Genomic DNA, 22085 nt, shown 5'->3' with positions numbered 1-22085 from the left:
CATGTAGGATACATTACCACTGGTCTGTATAGCTAGCTCATCACCCCCAACATGCAGGATACATTACCACTGGTCTGTATAGCTAGCTCATCACCCCCAACATGCAGGATACATTACCACTGGTCTGTATAGCTCGCTCATCACCCCCAACATGCAGGATACATTACCACTGGTCTGTATAGCTAGCTCATCACCCCCAACATGTAGGATAAATTACCACTGGTCTGTATAGCTAGCTAATCACCCCCAACATGTAGGATAAATTACCACTGGTCTGTATAGCTAGCCCTGTGATTTGTACATAGTTACAGGCGATATTTGGGTTCTATTCAAATTTAGAAAACCATTTTTTGGAGCATCATATATTGATGATTTAAACTCTTTATACTCCCTTTCTCTATGTTTTAGCCTGTGTCCTACTTCTGATGTAAAGGTCGTCACGGGCGTGTCAGTACTTAACAAATCCATGTTTTATTTCTTTCTTCTTTAGAGTTTTCTGGGGTTTATCTCTCTTGAGGTTTCTTGTCGCTTGTAGTGTTGACAGGACAAGTCTAACACTTACTTATACTCAGGCAGACCTACCCCGGAAACGTATTTTTCATTCTGCAGATGGTCACAAGCTCACTACACAGCAGCTCCATAAGTTCACTACACACATTATTCAAACAGTTCAAATGCAGGCCTCCCCCATTCACTACAAAAATTCCCAACTGTTCCCAAGATCACCACACATCAATTATCAGGCCATTACTTTTTATTGCAAACATTTGCTTTACTGCTGCACTATCGTGTTACATAAGCACACCCTAAATAGCATGAGGACATCTGGACAGGATGGCCTTGAAAGGGCATAAACATAAGACACATAAATAGATCATCAATCACTTTCTGACACATAGCGTCTATTATATTCTCTCTCTAGCTTTTAAATAATTTATTTTCAATCTTTCTTACCATTATCTGGGTACTTGCATTTCAATGCTAGTTAACCCATCATTTTTCTGTGGGATTGTACCATGTTTATTCTGGTGATAACTGGGATCGCTGGCTGTCTCATGGAGTGTGTGAGGGTGTCATGGTCGGGATGGCCTGAACTCAGAGCCTGATAGAATACCAAGGAAAACACCAGTAACTTACAGCAAATTTGACCCTCCATTTTCCCTGAAACAGAAGGTAATTAACCAGGACACTTTGTCCCCAGATATAACAGAAGATAATTGAACCAGGACACTTTGTCCCCAGATATAACAGAAGATAATTGAACCAGGACACTTTGTCCCCAGATATAACAGAAGATAATTGAACCAGGACACTTTGTCCCCAGATATAACAGAAGATAATTGAACCAGGACACTTTGTCCCCAGATATAACAGAAGATAATTGAACCAGGACACTTTGTCCCCAGATATAACAGAAGATAATTGAACCAGGACACTTTGTCCCCAGATATAACAGAAGATAATTGAACCAGGACACTTTGTCCCCAGATATAACAGAAGATAATTGAAGCAGGACACTTTGTCCCCAGATATAACAGAAGATAATTGAACCAGGACACTTTGTCCCCAGATATAACAGAAGATAATTTAACCAGGACACTTTGTCCCCAGATAAAACAGAAGATAATTGAACCAGGACACTTTGTCCCCAGATATAACAGAAGATAATTGAACCAGGACAATTTGTCCCCAGATATAACAGATACTAAGGCTGGTTTCAGTCTGAACTCATCTCTGACCAAATGTTTAGCAGCAGTTTGGAACTGTACAGCAGAATAGCTGTGTACATAATCCTAATAATATGGACAACATTTAAACACTTAAACATTATCTTATTTTAGGGTGTGGTCAGATAGACTAGTGGTTAGAGTGTTCTTTAAGCCATCAAGGTAAAAATCTGTCGGTGCCCTTAATTTAAGGAAGGCACTTACACCTAATTTGCTCCAGGGGCGCCATACTACTATGGTTGACCCTGTAAAACAACACATTTCACTGCATCTATCATACTACTATGGCTGACCCTGGAAAACAACACATTTCACTGCACCAATCCGCTGTCTGTGACAATAAAACATTTTAAAAGCTAGCTAACATAGAAAATGACAGCATTGATTATTTTTAAATTACAACAGTAAATTTAACAATGCTGTTTATAAATATTGTTGACATTCATCCAAGGACAGTTTGACTTGCATTACACTCTCACTGCAGAAAAATATTCTCATGAAATCACATTTCATTTCTAGTTAGAGAAAAGGATTCCTGTAAACACGGCCTGCTACAAGCAGGAAACAAGTTATGGACGAAACAGAAAAATGTGACATATCTGTTTGATAGTTACCCTGAATGATGAATGTGTGAACTATCTTGTCATCTTTTTGGCTAACCACAATGGAACATTCGGACATGAACTGGCAGAACAGGTTTCAGCAAAGTATGGAGTCATTGTTTTCAGGAAGGTGCAACCATGGAGATAGGAGAGACAGGAGGCAGACTAAGGTACAAGGGAAGCCAACTACTGCCCTACAAAGACAAACAGCATCTACACAAACAGCCACCTGAACTACTGCCCTACAAAGACAAACAGCATCTACACAAACAGCCACCTGAACTACTGTCCTACAAAGACAAACAGCATCTACACAAACAGCCACCTGAACTACTGTCCTACAAAGACAAACAGCATCTACACAAACAGCGAACTACTGTCCTACAAAGACAAACAACAGTCTACACAAACAGCCACCTGAACTACTGTCCTACAAACAGCATCTACACAAACAGCCACCTGAACTACTGCCCTACAAAGACAAACAGCATCTACACAAACAGCCACCTGAACTACTGCCCTACAAAGACAAACAGCATCTACACAAACAGCCACCTGAACTACTGTCCTACAAAGACAAACAGCATCTACACAAACAGCCACCTGAACTACTGTCCTACAAAGACAAACAGCATCTACACAAACAGCCACCTGAACTACTGTCCTAGAAAGACAAACAGCATCTACACACACAGCCACCTGAACTACTGCCCTACAAAGACAAACAGCATCTACACAAACAGCCACCTGAACTACTGCCCTACAAAGACAAACAGCATCTACACACACAGCCACCTGAACTACTGCCCTACAAAGACAAACAGCATCTACACAAACAGCCACCTGAACTACTGCCCTAGAAAAGACAAACAGCATCTACACAAACAGCCACCTGAACTACTGCCCTAGAAAAGACAAACAGCATCTACACAAACAGCCACCTGAACTACTGCCCTAGAAAAGACAAGGAGCAGTCTACACAAACAGCCACCTGAACTACTGTCCTACAAATACAAACAGCATCTACACAAACAGCCACCTGAACTACTGTCCTACAAAGACAAACAGCATCTACACAAACAGCCACCTGAACTACTGTCCTACAAAGACAAACAGCATCTACACAAACAGCCACCTGAACTACTGTCCTACAAAGACAAACAGCATCTACACAAACAGCCACCTGAACTACTGCCCTACAAAGACAAACAGCATCTACACAAACAGCCACCTGAACTACTGTCCTACAAAGACAAACAGCATCTACACAAACAGCCACCTGAACTACTGCCCTACAAAGACAAACAGCATCTACACAAACAGCCACCTGAACTACTGTCCTACAAAGACAAACAGCATCTACACAAACAGCCACCTGAACTACTGTCCTACAAAGACAAACAGCATCTACACAAACAGTGAATCTGAGAAAAATGGCTTTAAAGTTGTTGTTTTTTAGTCCATGCATATCAACCATGACCACTGATCTGACCTATGACCCTTAAAATGCTGATACTGCACTCTGCCTTTGTAGGACCTTAAACAGCTGTCTGGGTAAGGAAAAAGCAAAGTGCAGCATCTAGAAATCTAAAGGTGTTGATCCAGCTTTCTGGTTGTTTTCTGTTTGATGGAAACAGTTTGAGAGTTCTAACTACATTCCAACTGTATTTAATGGTGTTATGTAGTTGTGTTGTCATGTTGTGAATGTTGTATTGTAGTAACCCTCAACTGTATTTAATGGTGTTATGTAGTTGTGTTGTCATGTTGTGAATGTTGTATTGTAGTAACCAACTGTATTTAATGGTGTTATGTAGTTGTGTTGTCATGTTGTGAATGTTGTATTGTAGTAACCAACTGTATTTAATGGTGTTATGTAGTTGTGTTGTCATGTTGTGAATGTTGTATTGTAGTAACCAACTGTATTTAATGGTGTTATGTAGTTGTGTTGTCATGTTGTGAATGTTGTATTGTAGTAACCAACTGTATTTAATGGTGTTATGTAGTTGTGTTGTCATGTTGTGAATGTTGTATTGTAGTAACCAACTGTATTTAATGGTGTTATATAGTTGTGTTGTCATGTTGTGAATGTTGTATTGTAGTAACCCTCAACTGTATTTAATAGTGTTATGTAGTTGTGTTGTCATGTTGTGAATGTTGTATTGTAGTAACCAACTGTATTTAATGGTGTTATGTAGTTGTGTTGTCATGTTGTGAATGTTGTATTGTAGTAACCAACTGTATTTAATGGTGTTATGTAGTTGTGTTGTCATGTTGTGAATGTTGTATTGTAGTAACCAACTGAATTTAATGGTGTTATGTAGTTGTGTTGTCATGTTGTGAATGCTGTATTGTAGTAACCAACTGTATTTAATGGTGTTATGTAGTTGTGTTGTCATGTTGTGAATGTTGTATTGTAGTAACCAACTGTATTTAATGGTGTTATGTAGTTGTGTTGTCATGTTGTGAATGTTGTATTGTAGTAACCAACTGTATTTAATGGTGTTATGTAGTTGTGTTGTCATGTTGTGAATGTTGTATTGTAGTAATGCTCAACTGTATTTAATGGTGTTATGTAGTTGTGTTGTCATGTTGTGAATGTTGTATTGTAGTAACCCTCAACTGTATTTAATGGTGTTGTGTAGTTGTGTTGCCATGTTGTGAATGTTGTATTGTAGTAACCCTCAACTGTATTTAAAGGTGTTATGTAGTTGTGTTGTCATGTTGTGAATGTTGTATTGTAGTAATCCTCAACTGTATTTAATGGTGTTGTGTAGTTGTGTTGTCATGTTGTGAATGTTGTATTGTAGTAACCAACTGTATTTAATGGTGTTATGTAGTTGTGTTGTCATGTTGTGAATGTTGTATTGTAGTAACCAACTGTATTTAATGGTGTTATGTAGTTGTGTTGTCATGTTGTGAATGTTGTATTGTGGTAACCAACTGTATTTAATGGTGTTATGTAGTTGTGTTGTCATGTTGTGAATGTTGAATTGTAGTAACCAACTGTATTTAATGGTGTTATGTAGTTGTGTTGTCATGTTGTGAATGTTGTATTGTAGTAACCAACTGTATTTAATGGTGTTATGTAGTTGTGTTGTCATGTTGTGAATGTTGTATTGTAGTAACCAACTGTATTTAATGGTGTTATGTAGTTGTGTTGTCATGTTGTGAATGTTGTATTGTAATAACCAACTGTATTTAATGGTGTTATGTAGTTGTGTTGTCATGTTGTGAATGTTGTATTGTAGTAACCAACTGTATTTAATGGTGTTATGTAGTTGTGTTGTGATGTTGTGAATGTTGTATTGTAGTAACCAACTGTATTTAATGGTGTTATGTAGTTGTGTTGTCATGTTGTGAATGTTGTATTGTAGTAACCCTCAACTGTATTTAAAGGTGTTATGTAGTTGTGTTGTCATGTTGTGAATGTTGTATTGTAGTAATCCTCAACTGTATTTAATGGTGTTGTGTAGTTGTGTTGTCATGTTGTGAATGTTGTATTGTAGTAACCAACTGTATTTAATGGTGTTATGTAGTTGTGTTGTCATGTTGTGAATGTTGTATTGTAGTAACCAACTGTATTTAATGGTGTTATGTAGTTGTGTTGTCATGTTGTGAATGTTGTATTGTGGTAACCAACTGTATTTAATGGTGTTATGTAGTTGTGTTGTCATGTTGTGAATGTTGTATTGTAGTAACCCTCAACTGTATTTAATGGTGTTATGTAGTTGTGTTGTCATGTTGTGAATGTTGTATTGTAATAACCAACTGTATTTAATGGTGATATGTAGTTGTGTTGTCATGTTGTGAATGTTGTATTGTAGTAATCCTCAACTGTATTTAATGGTGTTGTGTAGTTGTGTTGTCACGTTGTGAATGTTGTATTGTAGTAACCAACTGTATTTAATGGTGTTATGTAGTTGTGTTGTCATGTTGTGAATGTTGTATTGTAGTAACCAACTGTATTTAATGGTGTTATGTAGTTGTGTTGTCATGTTGTGAATGTTGTATTGTAGTAACCCTCAACTGTATTTAATGGTGTTATGTAGTTGTGTTGTGATGTTGTGAATGTTGTATTGTAGTAATCCTCAACTGTATTTAATGGTGTTGTGTAGTTGTGTTGTCATGTTGTGAATGTTGTATTGTAGTAACCCTCAACTGTATTTAATGGTGTTATGTAGTTGTGTTGTGATGTTGTGAATGTTGTATTGTAGTAACCCTCAACTGTATTTAATGGTGTTATGTAGTTGTGTTGTGATGTTGTGAATGTTGTATTGTAGTAATCCTCAACTGTATTTAATGGTGTTGTGTAGTTGTGTTGTCATGTTGTGAATGTTGTATTGTAGTAACCAATTGTATTTAATGGTGTTATGTAGTTGTGTTGTCATGTTGTGAATGTTGTATTGTAGTAACCAACTGTATTTAATGGTGTTATGTAGTTGTGTTGTCATGTTGTGAATGTTGTATTGTAGTAGGCCTAACCCCCACCAACAGAGACAGCAACAGACGACACAGAGAAAGTGATGGAGAGAGGCAGAGGATGGGAGTGTACAGTAGACTGGGATTCTAATTACTGCACTGCGCGCGCGTGTGTGTGTGTGTGTGTGTGTGTGTGTGTGTGTGTGTGTGTGTGTGTGTGTGTGTGTGTGTGTGTGTGTGTGTGTGTGTGTGTGTGTGTGTGTGTGTGTGTGGTGTGTGAGAGAGAGAGAGGGTGTTTTGGTACTGTAGGATTCTTTAATCAATGTGGCTCATTGGACAGGTCAGAGTCTCAACACAATTGAAAACTTACCATCAATAAAACACCAAATGATGTAATTTCTTGTGGAAGAATGGTGTTACATCTCTCCAATAGACTTCTAGACAGTTGTAGAATGTTTGTCAAGGCTCATTGTAAGAGCTGTAAAGAGAGAGGGACTCGGAGAGAGAACAGGTAGAACCTGATATGTAAATGAGCAGAGCAAACGAAAGTAACTTTCGACGACCGAATGATCATTCAGACTCTGTTTCTATTGAGAGATAAAAGGTAAGACGACGATTGTCATGTGTATTAATATAGTTGATGATATTGTAATGTGTATTAATATAGTTGATGATATTGTCATGTGTATTAATATAGTTGATGATATTGTCATGTGTATTAATATAGTTGATGGTATTGTTATGTGTATTAATATAGTTGGTGATATTGTTGTGTGTATTAATATAGTTTATGATATTGTTATGTGTATTCATATAGTTGATGGTATTGTTGTGTGTATTAATATAGTTGATATTGTTATGTGTATTAATATAGTTGATGATATTGTTGTGTGTATTAATATAGTTGGTGATATTGTTGTGTGTATTCATATAGTTAATGATATTGTTATGTGTATTCATATAGTTGATGGTATTGTTGTGTGTATTAATATAGTTGGTGATATTGTTATGTGTATTAATATAGTTGATGATATTGTTATGTGTATTCATATAGTTAATTATATTTTTGGTGGACAGTGTTATAATAGTCCTACTCTCCTTAAAATGTTTTGGATATCATTTAGATGCGTGGGGTGAATTCGTTCTGTGCCCATCTGTGTGCCCCAGGGTGATCGCTCCTACACTATCTACAATCTAAAAGCAAAACGTTTGGCAACAGAAACCGTTTAGGTCATATTGTACAGCGTTTAGAGTAAACGGTTTATGTTTTATTTAACATCTTAAAACTGTTGGCTGTGGAGTAAACTAATGAATACAACCCAGGTTGTTGCCTACGACTCGGCATGTTGATACCTGCCTCTTGCTGAAACCTGAACGTAGCCTGAGGGGTATACTATGATACAGGCTTGATATACTGGTTTTCTAAAGCTAGCCAGCTTCAGTTAGCTTCACATTCCAGCTCAGGCCTCACCCATCACAATATTCAGAACAGAACAGAAAATAATCGCAATGAAGTTTCAAGGTGAGAATCCTGCCAGGGATTATAGTAAAGTGTGTAGATAAATTAAATGTAATGTTAGTATAGTGAATGACAGTAAAACACTCCTAACAGTCTACTACTACTGAGACAGGTTGGTGTAATGTTAGTATAGTGAATGACAGTAAAACACTCCTAACAGTCTACTACTACTGAGACAGGTTGGTGTAATGTTAGTATAGTGAATGACAGTAAAACACTCCTAACAGTCTACTACTACTGAGACAGGTTGGTGTAATGTTAGTATAGTGAATGACAGTAAAACACTCCTAACAGTCTACTACTACTGAGACAGGTTGGTGTAATGTTAGTATAGTGAATGACAGTAAAACACTCCTAACAGTCTACTACTACTGAGACAGGTTGGTGTCAGTTTAATCATATAAATGGAGCAGACTGGACGTGGTCAAGTCAAATTCAATATATCAATATTCAGATATTATACTTCTACATTTAACATTTCATATGATAATGTAATTGTATCATAGTTCCACTATAGTGTAGTGATCCTCTACATTTCATATGATAATGTAATTGTATCATAGTTCCACTATAGTGCAGTGATCCTCTACATTTCATATGATAATGTAATTGTATCATAGTTCCACTATAGTGTAGTGATCCTCTACATTTCATATGATAATGTATTTATATCATAGTTCCTCTATAGTGTAGTGATCCTCTACATTTCATATGATAATGTAATTGAGCCACTTCACAATTCCAACTAAGTGACCCAATTGGTGCCAATGGCGCGATGCGTAGGTTGTTGGCCTTTTACATGTGAGACCTGGGTTCACTTCCCTGCCCAGCTGTTTGCTACATTGGTGTCAGAAGTGGTATGGTGTCTGTGAGGTCATCAGAATGGACCGGATGTGTGAGGGGTCTGAGTAGTCGAAGCACGGGACTAATTAACATACTGATACTGGGTTAACCCTATTAACACTGATACTGGGTTAACCCTATTGATACTGATACTGGGTTAACACTATTGACACTGATACTGGGTTAACACTATTAATACTGATACTGGGTTAACCCTATTAATACTGATACTGGGTTAACACTATTGATATTGATACTGGGTTAACACTATTGATACTGATACTGGGTTAACACTATTGATACTGATACTGGGTTAATACTATTGATACTGATACTGGGTTAACCCTATTAATACTGATACTGGGTTAACACTATTGACACTGATACTGGGTTAACACTATTAATACTGATACTGGGTTAACCCTATTAATACTGATACTGGGTTAACACTATTGATATTGATACTGGGTTAACACTATTGATACTGATACTGGGTTAACACTATTGATACTGATACTGGGTTAACCCTATTGATACTGATACTGGGTTAACCCTATTGATATTGATACTGGGTTAACACTATTGACACTGATACTGGGTTAACACTATTAATACTGATACTGGGTTAACCCTATTAATACTGATACTGGGTTAACACTATTGATATTGATACTGGGTTAACCCTATTGATACTGATACTGGGTTAACACTATTGATACTGATACTGGGTTAACCCTATTAATACTGATACTGGGTTAACCCTATTGATACTGATACTGGGTTAACCCTATTGATACTGATACTGGGTTAACCCTATTAATACTGATACTGGGTTAACCCTATTAATACTGATACTGGGTTAACACTATTAATACTGATACTGGGTTAACACTATTAATACTGATACTGGGTTAAACCTATTAATACTGATACTGGGTTAACCCTATTTATACTGATACTGGGTTAACCCTATTGATACTGATACTGGGTTAACCCTATTGATATTGATACTGGGTTAACACTATTGATACTGATACTGGGTTAACACTATTGATACTGATACTGGGTTAACCCTATTGATACTGATACTGGGTTAACACTATTGATACTGATACTGGGTTAACCCTATTAATACTGATACTGGGTTAACCCTATTGATACTGATACTGGGTTAACCCTATTGATACTGATACTGGGTTAACCCTATTAATACTGATACTGGGTTAACCCTATTAATACTGATACTGGGTTAACACTATTAATACTGATACTGGGTTAACACTATTAATACTGATACTGGGTTAAACCTATTAATACTGATACTGGGTTAACCCTATTTATACTGATACTGGGTTAACCCTATTAATACTGATACTGGGTTAACACTATTAACACTGATACTGGGTTAACCCTATTAATACTGATACTGGGTTAACCCTATTGATACTGATACTGGGTTAACCCTATTAATACTGATACTGGGTTAACCCTATTAATACTGATACTGGGTTAACCCTATTGATACTGATACTGGGTTAACCCTATTGATACTGATACTGGGTTAACCCTATTAATACTGATACTGGGTTAACCCTATTAATACTGATACTGGGTTAACACTATTAATACTGATACTGGGTTAACACTATTAATACTGATACTGGGTTAAACCTATTAATACTGATACTGGGTTAACCCTATTGATACTGATACTGGGTTAACCCTATTAATACTGATACTGGGTTAACACTATTGATACTGATACTGGGTTAACCCTATTGATACTGATACTGGGTTAACACTATTAATACTGATACTGGGTTAACCCTATTGATATTGATACGGGGTTAACACTATTGATATTGATACTGGGTTAACACTATTGATACTGATACTGGGTTAACCCTATTGATACTGATACTGGGTTCACACTATTAATACTGATTCTGGGTTAACCCTATTGATACTGATACTGGGTTAACCCTATTGATATTGATACTGGGTTAACACTATTGATACTGATACTGGGTTAACACTATTGATACTGATACTGGGTTAACCCTATTGATACTGATACTGGGTTAACCCTATTGATACTGATACTGGGTTAACACTATTGATACTGGGTTAACCCTATTAATACTGATACTGGGTTAACACTATTGATACCATAATGGGTTAACACTGTTGATATTGATACTGGGTTAACCCTATTGATACTGATACTGGGTTAACCCTATTGATATTGATACTGGGTTAACACTATTGATACTGATACTGGGTTAACACTATTGATACTGATACTGGGTTAACCCTATTGATATTGATACTGGGTTAACACTATTGATACTGATACTGGGTTAACACTATTGATACTGATACTGGGTTAACCCTATTGATACTGATACTGGGTTAACCCTATTGATACTGATACTGGGTTAACACTATTGATACTGGGTTAACCCTATTAATACTGATACTGGGTTAACACTATTGATTCCGATACTGGGTTAACACTGTTGATACTGATACTGGGTTAACACTATTGATACTGATACTGGGTTAACCCTATTGATACTGATACTGGGTTAACCCTATTGATACTGATACTGGGTTAACACTATTGATACTGGGTTAACCCTACAAATACTGAAACTGGGTTAACCCTATTTATACTGATACTGGGTTAACCCTATTAATACTGATACTGGGTTAACACTATTGATACTGATACTGGGTTAACCCTATTGATACTGATACTGATAACCCTATTTATACTGATACTGGGTTAACCCTATTAATACTGGGTTAACCCTATTAATACTGATACTGGGTTAACCCTATTGATACTGATACTGGGTTAACACTATTGATACTGATACTGGGTTAACACTATTGATACTGATACTGGGTTAACACTATTGATACTGATACTGGGTTCACACTATTGATACTGATACTGGGTTAACCCTATTGATATTGATACTGGGTTAACCCTATTGATATTGATACTGGGTTAACACTATTGATACTGATACTGGGTTAACACTATTGATACTGATACTGGGTTAACACTATTAATACTGATACTGGGTTAAACCTATTGATATTGATACTGGGTTAACCCTATTGATATTGATACTGGGTTAACACTATTGATACTGATACTGGGTTAACACTATTGATACTGATACTGGGTTAACCCTATTGATACTGATACTGGGTTAACACTATTGATACTGATACTGGGTTAACACTATTGATACTGATACTGGGTTAACACTATTGATACTGATACTGGGTTAACCCTATTAATACTGATACTGGGTTAACCCTATTGATACTGATACTGGGTTAACCCTATTAATACTGATACTGGGTTAACACTATTGATATCCCGATACTGGGTTAAAACTATTGATATTGATACTGGGTTAACCCTATTGATACTGATACTGGGTTAACCCTATTGATACTGATACTGGGTTAACCCTATTAATACTGATACTGGGTTAACACTATTAATACTGATACTGGGTTAACCCTATTAATACTGATACTGGGTTAACCCTATTTATACTGATACTGGGTTAACCCTATTGATACTGATACTGGGTTAACCCTATTGATACTGATACTGGGTTAACCCTATTAATACTGATACTGGGTTAACACTATTGATACTGATACTGGGTTAACCCTATTGATACTGATACTGGGTTAACACTATTAATACTGATACTGGGTTAACCCTATTGATATTGATACGGGGTTAACACTATTGATATTGATACTGGGTTAACACTATTGATACTGATACTGGGTTAACCCTATTGATACTGATACTGGGTTCACACTATTAATACTGATTCTGGGTTAACCCTATTGATACTGATACTGGGTTAACCCTATTAATACTGATACTGGGTTAACACTATTGATACCATAATGGGTTAACACTGTTGATATTGATACTGGGTTAACCCTATTGATACTGATACTGGGTTAACCCTATTGATATTGATACTGGGTTAACACTATTGATACTGATACTGGGTTAACACTATTGATACTGATACTGGGTTAACCCTATTGATATTGATACTGGGTTAACACTATTGATACTGATACTGGGTTAACACTATTGATACTGATACTGGGTTAACCCTATTGATACTGATACTGGGTTAACACTATTGATACTGGGTTAACCCTATTAATACTGATACTGGGTTAACACTATTGATTCCGATACTGGGTTAACACTGTTGATACTGATACTGGGTTAACACTATTGATACTGATACTGGGTTAACCCTATTGATACTGATACTGGGTTAACCCTATTGATACTGATACTGGGTTAACACTATTGATACTGGGTTAACCCTACAAATACTGATACTGGGTTAACCCTATTTATACTGATACTGGGTTAACCCTATTTATACTGATACTGGGTTAACCCTATTAATACTGATACTGGGTTAACCCTATTAATACTGATACTGGGTTAACCCTATTGATACTGATACTGGGTTAACACTATTTATACAGATACTGGGTTAACCCTATTTATACTGATACTGGGTTAACCCTATTGATACTGATACTGGGTTAACCCTATTGATACTGATACCGGGTTAACACTATTGATACTGATACTGGGTTAACCCTATTGATACTGATACTGGGTTAACACTATTTATACTGATACTGGGTTAACCCTATTAATACTGATACTGGGTTAACCCTATTAATACTGATACTGGGTTAACCCTATTGATACTGATACTGGGTTAACACTATTTATACAGATACTGGGTTAACCCTATTGATACTGATACTGGGTTAACCCTATTGATACTGATACCGGGTTAACACTATTGATACTGATACTGGGTTAACCCTATTGATACTGATACTGGGTTAACACTATTTATACTGATACTGGGTTAACCCTATTAATACTGATACTGGGTTAACCCTATTAATACTGATACTGGGTTAACCCTATTGATACTGATACTGGGTTAACAGTATTTATACTGATACTGGGTTAACACTATTGATACTGATACTGGGTTAACACTATTTATACTGATACTGGATTAACCCTATTTATACTGATACTGGGTTAACACTATTAATACTGATACTGGGTTAACCCTATTGATACTGATACTGGGTTAACACTATTGATACTGATTCTGGGTTAACCCTATTGATACTGATACTGGGTTAACACTATTGATACTGATACTGGGTTAACCCTATTGATACTGATACTGGGTTAACACTATTTATACTGATACATTTACATTACATTTAAGTCATTTAGCAGACGCTCTTATCCAGAGCGACTTACAAATTGGTGCATTCACCTTATGATATCCAGTGGAACAACCACTTTACAATAGTGCATCTAAATCTTTTAAGGGGGGGGGGGGGGGGGGGGTTAGAAGGATTACTTTATCCTATCCTAGGTATTCCTTAAAGAGGTGGGGTTTCAGGTGTCTCCGGAAGGTGGTGATTGACTCCGCTGTCCTGGCGTCGTGAGGGAGCTTGTTCCACCATTGGGGTGTCAGAGCAGCGAACAGTTTTGACTGGGCTGAGCGGGAACTGTGCTTCCTCAGAGGTAGGGGGGCCAGCAGGCCAGAGGTGGATGAACGCAGTGCCCTTGTTTGGGTGTAGGGCCTGATCAGAGCCTGAAGGTATGGAGGTGCCGTTCCCTTCACAGCTCCGTAGGCAATCACCATGGTCTTGTAGCGGATGCGAGCTTCAACTGGAAGCCAGTGGAAAGAGCGGAGGAGTGGGGTGACGTGAGAGAACTTGGGAAGGTTGAACACCAGACGGGCTGCGGCGTTCTGGATGAGTTGTAGGGGTTTAATGGCACAGGCAGGGAGCCCAGCCAACAGCGAGTTGCAGTAATCCAGACGGGAGATGACAAGTGCCTGGATTAGGACCTGCGCCGCTTCCTGTGTGAGGCAGGGTCGTACTCTGCGAATGTTGTAGAGCATGAACCTACAGGATCGGGTCACCGCCTTGATGTTAGTGGAGAACGACAGGGTGTTGTCCAGGATCACGCCAAGGTTCTTAGCACTCTGGGAGGAGGACACAAGGGAGTTGTCAACCGTGATGGCGAGATCATGGAACGGGCAGTCCTTCCCCGGGAGGAAGAGCAGCTCCGTCTTGCCGAGGTTCAGCTTGAGGTGGTGATCCGTCATCCACACTGATATGTCTGACAGACATGCAGAGATGCGATTCGCCGCCTGGTTATCAGAAGGGGGAAAGGAGAAGATTAATTGTGTGTCGTCTGCATAGCAATGATAGGAGAGACCATGTGAGGATATGACAGAGCCAAGTGACTTGGTGTATAGCGAGAATAGGAGAGGGCCTAGAACAGAGCCCTGGGGGACACCAGTGGTGAGAGCGCATGGTGCGGAGACAGATTCTCGCCACGCCACCTGGTAGGAGCGACCTGTCAGGTAGGACGCAATCCAAGCGTGGGCCGCGCCGGGGAGATGCCCAACTCGGAGAGGGTGGAGAGGAGGATCTGATGGTTCACAGTATCAAAGGCAGCAGATAGGTCTAGAAGGATGAGAGCAGAGGAGAGAGAGTTAGCTTTAGCAGAGCGGAGAGCCTCCGTGACACAGAGAAGAGCAGTCTCAGTTGAATGCCCAGTCTTGAAACCTGACTGATTAGGATCAAGAAGGTCATTCTGAGAGAGATAGCAGGAGAGCTGGCCAAGGACGGCACGTTCAAGAGTTTTAGAGAGAAAAGAAAGAAGGGATACTGGTCTGTAGTTGTTGACATCGGAGAGATCGAGTGTAGGTTTTTTCAGAAGGGGTGCAACTCTCGCTCTCTTGAAGACGGAAGGTACGTAGCCAGCGGTCAAGGATGAGTTGATGAGCGAGGTGAGGAAGGGGAGAAGGTCTCCGGAAATGGTCTGGAGAAGAGAGGAGGGGATAGGGTCAAGTGGGCAGGTTGTTGGGCGGCCGGCCGTCACAAGACGCAAGATTTCATCTGGAGAGAGGGGAGAAAGAGGTCAAAGCACAGGGTAGGGCAGTGTGAGCAGGACCAGCGGTGTCGTTTGACTTAGCAAACGAGGATCGGATATCGTCAACCTTCTTTTCAAAATGGTTGACGAAGTCATCCGCAGAGAGGGAGGAGGGGGGGGAGGGGGAGGAGGATTCAGAAGGGAGGAGAAGGTAGCAAAGAGCTTCCTAGGGTTAGAGGCAGATGCTTGGAATTTAGAGTGGTAGAAAGTGGCTTTAGCAGCAGAGACAGAAGAGGAGAATGTAGAGAGGAGGGAGTGAAAGGATGCCAGGTCCGCAGGGAGGCGAGTTTTCCTCTATTTCCGCTCGGCTGCCCGGAGCCCTGTTCTGTGATACTGTGTTAACACTATTGATACTGATACTGGGTTAACCCTATTGATACTGATACTGGGTTAACACTATTGATACTGATACTGGGTTAACACTATTTATATGTTAAGGGCTCTAACATTGGAACAAAACTATTTGTCTCCCTCTTGATGTTGCTTGTAGTTCCTCTCTCTCTTCCTGCATTCCTCTAACCCCTCCCTCCCTCTAACCCCACCCCTCTGGCAGAACCAGGAAATCCATCCCCCTTCACAAACTGTCTTCTGAGGAAACGAAACTGATCTGAGTCTCTGTCTCGTCTGTCTGTGTGAGAGTGAACAACCGTCCAAATGGCTCAACAGGGAGTTCTGCTGGACCAGGACCAGTTATGTTGTTCTGTCTGTCTGGATCTACTGAAGGAACCAGTCACCATCCCCTGTGGACACAGTTACTGTAGGAGCTGTATTGAGGGCTGCTGGGATCAGGATGTTCTGAAAGGGGTCTATAGCTGTCCTCAGTGCAGAGAGACCTTCACTCCAAGGCCTAATCTGAGGAAAAATAACATGTTGGCTGAGGTGGTGGAGAAACTGAAGAAGACAGGACTCCAGGCTGCTCCCCCTCCTGCTCTGTGCTATGCTGGACCTAGAGATGTGGCGTGTGATGTCTGCACTGGGACCAGAAAGCAGAAAGCCCTCATGTCCTGTCTGGTGTGTCTGGCCTCTTACTGTGAGACTCACCTCCAATCTCACTACGAATCTCCTGCTTTGAAGAAGCACAAGCTGGTCAAAGCCACCGCACAACTACAGGAGAAGATCTGCTCTCATCATGACAAACTGCTGGAGGTTTACTGTCGTACCGATCAGCAGGGTATCTGTTATCAGTGTGTGATGGATGAACATAAAGGCCATGATACAGTGTCAGCTGCAGCAGAGAGGACTGAGAAACAGGTAAGACCAGAACAACTTGTTGGTGACTGTCTGATAAACAAAGAATTAAAGATACAGTAGGAACTAAGGCTGTTTGAATATGAGATCATTCAAATGAAATGGATCCTCAGCAGAACAAATATGAACACAAACCTTGAGTATATTGATATGTTAACCCAGATTCTCTAAATGTATCACCATTTTATAATGTCAAACACTATTATCATTCTGAATGCCCTTTTATGAGTCCAAAGTTCAGTCTCAACCTGTTGATACATGTAGTCCTACCATAAAAACTATAATCATTCACATAGCAACAAATAAATATCATTTAGTAAATGGACCATCCATTTTTTAGACCTTCCTCTCTATGGACCCTATGTCACATTACTATACTATTGATCTACTGGACTAATAAAGCTTGATAGCTCATTGAAGAGTGATTCTCCACAGAGGCAGCTGGGGATGAGTCAGCAGAAGGTCCAGCAGAGATTCCAGGAGAGAGAGAAGGAGCTGAAGGAGCTCCAACAGGCTGTGGAGTCTCTCAAGGTGAGTATTGTTGACCAGAGGAGACACACCATTTCACCTGTCTCCTCCAGTCAGAGAGAGAGAGAGAGAGAGAGGTAGAGGGGCCCCTATCCAATCCCACTGACCCCACTGTTGGGAACAGAAAGTAGAGGAGGATGGGTCAAGGCTGAGGGATCCTGAGAGGATCCCTGTGAGTAGTAGATCTGTGACAGCACAGAGGGATGGGCCAACGAGGGATATATGCTTCAGTAAGGTTGGCTTCTTAGTGTTCATAGCAAATGGTTATCAACTGTACCGCAGAAATGGAATGTAAATCACAGAAAAAAAATATGTTTTGGTGGCAGCTGCAGAGAAGTATTTGGTCATAGTAGATTTGACTTCAGAAGAGTTCCAGGGTGTGTTGAGTGGTGGTGTCCCGTCCTCCCAGGCCGTTGGCCTGGTGCAGGAGCAGATAGGGTCAAAGTAGTGGAATGGGGGTAGTGGGTTTTAATGAGTGTAGGGTTAGTTGGCCTGGTGCAGGAGAAGATAGGGTCAAAGTAGTGGAATGGGGTAGTGGGTTTTAATGAGTGTAGGGTTAGTTGGCCTGGTGCAGGAGCAGATAGGGTCAAAGTAGTGGAATGGGGTAGTGGGTTTTAATGAGTGTAGGGTTAGTTGGCCTGGTGCAGGAGCAGATAGGGTCAAAGTAGTGGAATGGGGTAGTGGGTTTTAATGAGTGTAGGGTTAGTTGGCCTGGTGCAGGAGCAGATAGGGTCAAAGTAGTGGAATGGGGTAGTGGGTTTTAATGAGTGTAGGGTTAGTTGGCATGGTGTTGTCATTAGCTTATTGGGTTGAAAGGCTGTGAGGTTGAGCATCCCACTGCTACTGTTCTAGATGACTGTTGGGAATATACTAGTAGACAAGGCAGTGGTTTTGGTTGGACAGTTGGAAAGCTTGCTGATGAGAGTAGTTTCAGGGAGTTGGAGGTTGGCCCTTTTCTGTGGTGATAGGAGATGTTCCTCCATGGTTACTCCCAGATCCTGTTGTTGATCTAACCTTGGTAGACAAAAGGAAAGATTGGGTCAGAAGTCAGTGATAAAGGGAAACTGGTTGACAATTACATTGGTAGAAGTTGTTATGCTTTTTTTACCTCTTTTCACAGATGGATCCAAGGGCCCAGATAGTGGGCCCACAGGAGCAGGTGTTTACCTTCCTGAATGTGATGTGCAGATATGTAGAAGACTAACAGATGAACTGTCAGTGTACTCAGTTGAACTGTTGGTGATAATAGTTGTCCTCCAGTGGGTGGAGGACGTACAGCCTGTTAGAGTTATAGTATCCTCAGATTCTCTGTCTGTATTGAATAGTTTATCATCTGGTAAATCTATTAGGAGTGACCTACTATTGGAGGTATTAACCTCTCTAGGGTCGGCGGGACGAAATCGTCCCAACTACGCAACAGCCAGTTGAATCCCGTGGCGCGATTTTCAAATACCTTAGAAATGCTATTACTTCAATTTCTCAAACATATGACTATTTTACAGCATTTTAAAGACAAGACTCTCGTTAATCTAACCACACTGTCCGATTTCAAAAAGGCTTTACAACGAAAGCAAAACATTAGATTATGTCAGCAGAGTACCCAGCCAGAAATAATCAGACACCCATTTTTCAAGCTAGCATATAATGTCACATAAATCCAAACCATAGCTAAATGCAGCACTAACCTTTGATGATCTTCATCAGATGACACACCTAGGACATTATGTTATACAATACATGCATGTTTTGTTCAATCAAGTTCATATTTATATCAAAAACCAGCTTTTTACATTAGCATGTGACGTTCAGAACTAGCATACCCCCCGCAAACTTCCGGTGAATTTACTAAAAATGTACTAAATTACTCACGATAAACGTTCACAAAAAGCATAACAATTATTTTAAGAATTATAGATACAGAACTCCTCTATGCACTCGATATGTCCGATTTTAAAATAGCTTTTCGGTGAAAGCACATTTTGCAATATTCTAAGTACATAGCCCGGCATCACAGGGCTAGCTATTTAGACACCCAGCAAGTTTAGCACTCATCAAAGTCAGATTTACTATAAGAAAAATGTTATTACCTTTGCTGTTCTTCGTCAGAATGCACTCCCAGGACTTCTACTTCAATAACAAATGTTGGTTTGGTTCAAAATTATCCATAGTTATATCCAAATAACGGCGTTTTGTTCGTGCGTTCAAGACACTATCCGAATGGTAAAGAAGGGTGACGAGCACGACGCATTTCGTGACAAAGAAATTCTAAATATTCCATTACCGTACTTCGAAGCATGTCAACCGCTGTTTGAAATCAATTTTTTTGCCATTTTTCTCGTAAAAAAGCGATAATATTCCGACCGGGAATCTGCGCGTTTAGGTAAAAAGACGAAAGAAAATAAAGCATGGGGTCGACTCGTGCACGCGCCTAAGCCCATTGTCCTCTGATCGGCCACTATCCAAACGCGCTAATGTGTTTCAGCCTGGGGCTGCCTCGATATCATTCAGCTTTTTCCCGGGTTCTGAGAGCCTATGGGAGCCGTAGGAAGTGTCACGTTACAGCAAAGATCCTCAGTCTTCAATAAAAAGAGTCAAGATGAACAAGAACTTGTCAGACAGGTCACTTCCTGTATGGAATCTTCTCAGGTTTTTGCCTGCCATATGAGTTCTGTTATACTCACAGACACCATTCAAACAGTTTTATAAACTTTAGGGTGTTTTCTATCCAAAGCCAATAATTATATGCATATTCTAGTTACTGGGCAGGAGTAGTAACCAGATTAAATCGGGTACGTTTTTTATCCGGCCGTGTAAATACTGCCCCCTATCCCCAACAGGTTAATGTTATTATGGAGAATTGAGAGAATGGGTCTAGTAGTGAGATTCTGCTGGGTCCCAGCACATTCAGGTGTGGAATGGAATGAAATTGTAGACTAGTTAGCTAAAATAACTTTAAAACAAGATATAATATATATTAATGTTCCACTGGGTAGAGGTGAGGACAAATGTGAGATCAGAGACATTTTGATAGATGTGTGGCAGAAGAGATGGGACTCTGAGCACAAGGGACGGCATTTATATGCCCTCCAAAGAAAGGTCGGTGGACCAAGGTTCAAAGGTCAGATTAGGAAGGAAGAGGTGGTGTTTCCTCGATTGTGTTTAGGACATTGTACATTGAACTGGTCCTTCCATCTGGTTGGCAGCATGTGAATGGTTTGTGTCTGGAGGGTATTGTCAATGAAACGGTGGAGCATGTGTTGTTATATTGTTGTAAGGATGTTGAAGAGAGGGAAAGATTGAAGTGTAGGGTCATTGAGGTTGGATGGGGTTGGGGGGTTTGGAAGGGATTTGGGGGATGGGGGAGGGTCTATTAGAAGTTAGTAGGGATCTTTTTTATTTTCTCAGAAGTACTGAGTTAGGTAGGAGGATTTAGAAATGGTGTAAACCGTGATTGAACACACTTCAGCACAGTAGGAGGCGCCACGCTCCTTTAACGTTGGTTTGAGGACCGCCATTATACCATAGAAGAAGAAGAAGTTGGTAACGTGAGGTTTTGTCGTTCGTGAAGAGTGCAGCTATTCTTTTGCCTATTTTCCAAATGTATTTTGTCATGGTGGGAGGGTTTGTTTATCGGTTTCCGCTGTTTATCGGTTAGAGTTGAGGAGGGAGTAGGGTAGTTTGATGTCCTCAACCGAGTGGAGAAGAAACGCTGTCTCTTCAGGTGCGTTGTGGAGAATGGTGTGGAGGAATTATTGATCCTGGTCGGTGAACAGGTGGGAGAGGAACATATACACTCTGTATCCAGAATGAACAAGGCGGTGGTTGTGGTAATGTAAAAGGTGAGTCTTGTTACCCGGCTAGTTACCAGTATGATTTATGTGAGGGGTTGTGTTGGTGCTGATTTCGACAAGAGTAGTGGTGTCTAATCTGCCTCCGTTTATTACCACCGAACAGATCCGTAAAGAGTTGGTTCGTTTTGCTAAATGTGGAAGTGTTTTTCTGAACGAAATTCAAGGTTAAACAGGGGAGGGGTGGTACACAGGGTTTGTTAGCACAGAGGAGCCCAGTGATATAATATTATATATATAATATTACTATATGTCCCAGCTGTTTGCTGTGGTTTTGAAGTAATTCTCTTC

General features: G+C 39.9%; 1 protein-coding gene across 1 annotated transcript; it reads left to right on the top strand.

The window, feature by feature from the left end:
- The first annotated feature begins 7216 nt into the window (after nucleotides 1-7216).
- On the top strand, nucleotides 7217-18485 carry LOC145875748 (E3 ubiquitin/ISG15 ligase TRIM25-like). The gene is made up of 3 exons (XM_082971571.1): nucleotides 7217-7352; nucleotides 16724-17421; nucleotides 17854-18485. Exons 2-3 carry the CDS (start codon nucleotides 16825-16827, stop codon nucleotides 18025-18027), a joined length of 771 nt encoding a protein of 256 aa, XP_082827697.1. The 5' UTR covers nucleotides 7217-7352; nucleotides 16724-16824; the 3' UTR covers nucleotides 18028-18485.
- Nucleotides 18486-22085: the final 3600 nt, after the last annotated feature.

This window comes from Salmo salar, unplaced genomic scaffold, assembly GCF_965601325.2.
Source record: "Salmo salar unplaced genomic scaffold, fSalSal1 ptg000332l, whole genome shotgun sequence".
Classification (NCBI taxonomy): domain Eukaryota; kingdom Metazoa; phylum Chordata; class Actinopteri; order Salmoniformes; family Salmonidae; genus Salmo; species Salmo salar.
The sequence above is the reverse complement of the archived record's forward strand: the minus strand, read 5'-3'. Positions and strand labels throughout refer to the sequence as shown.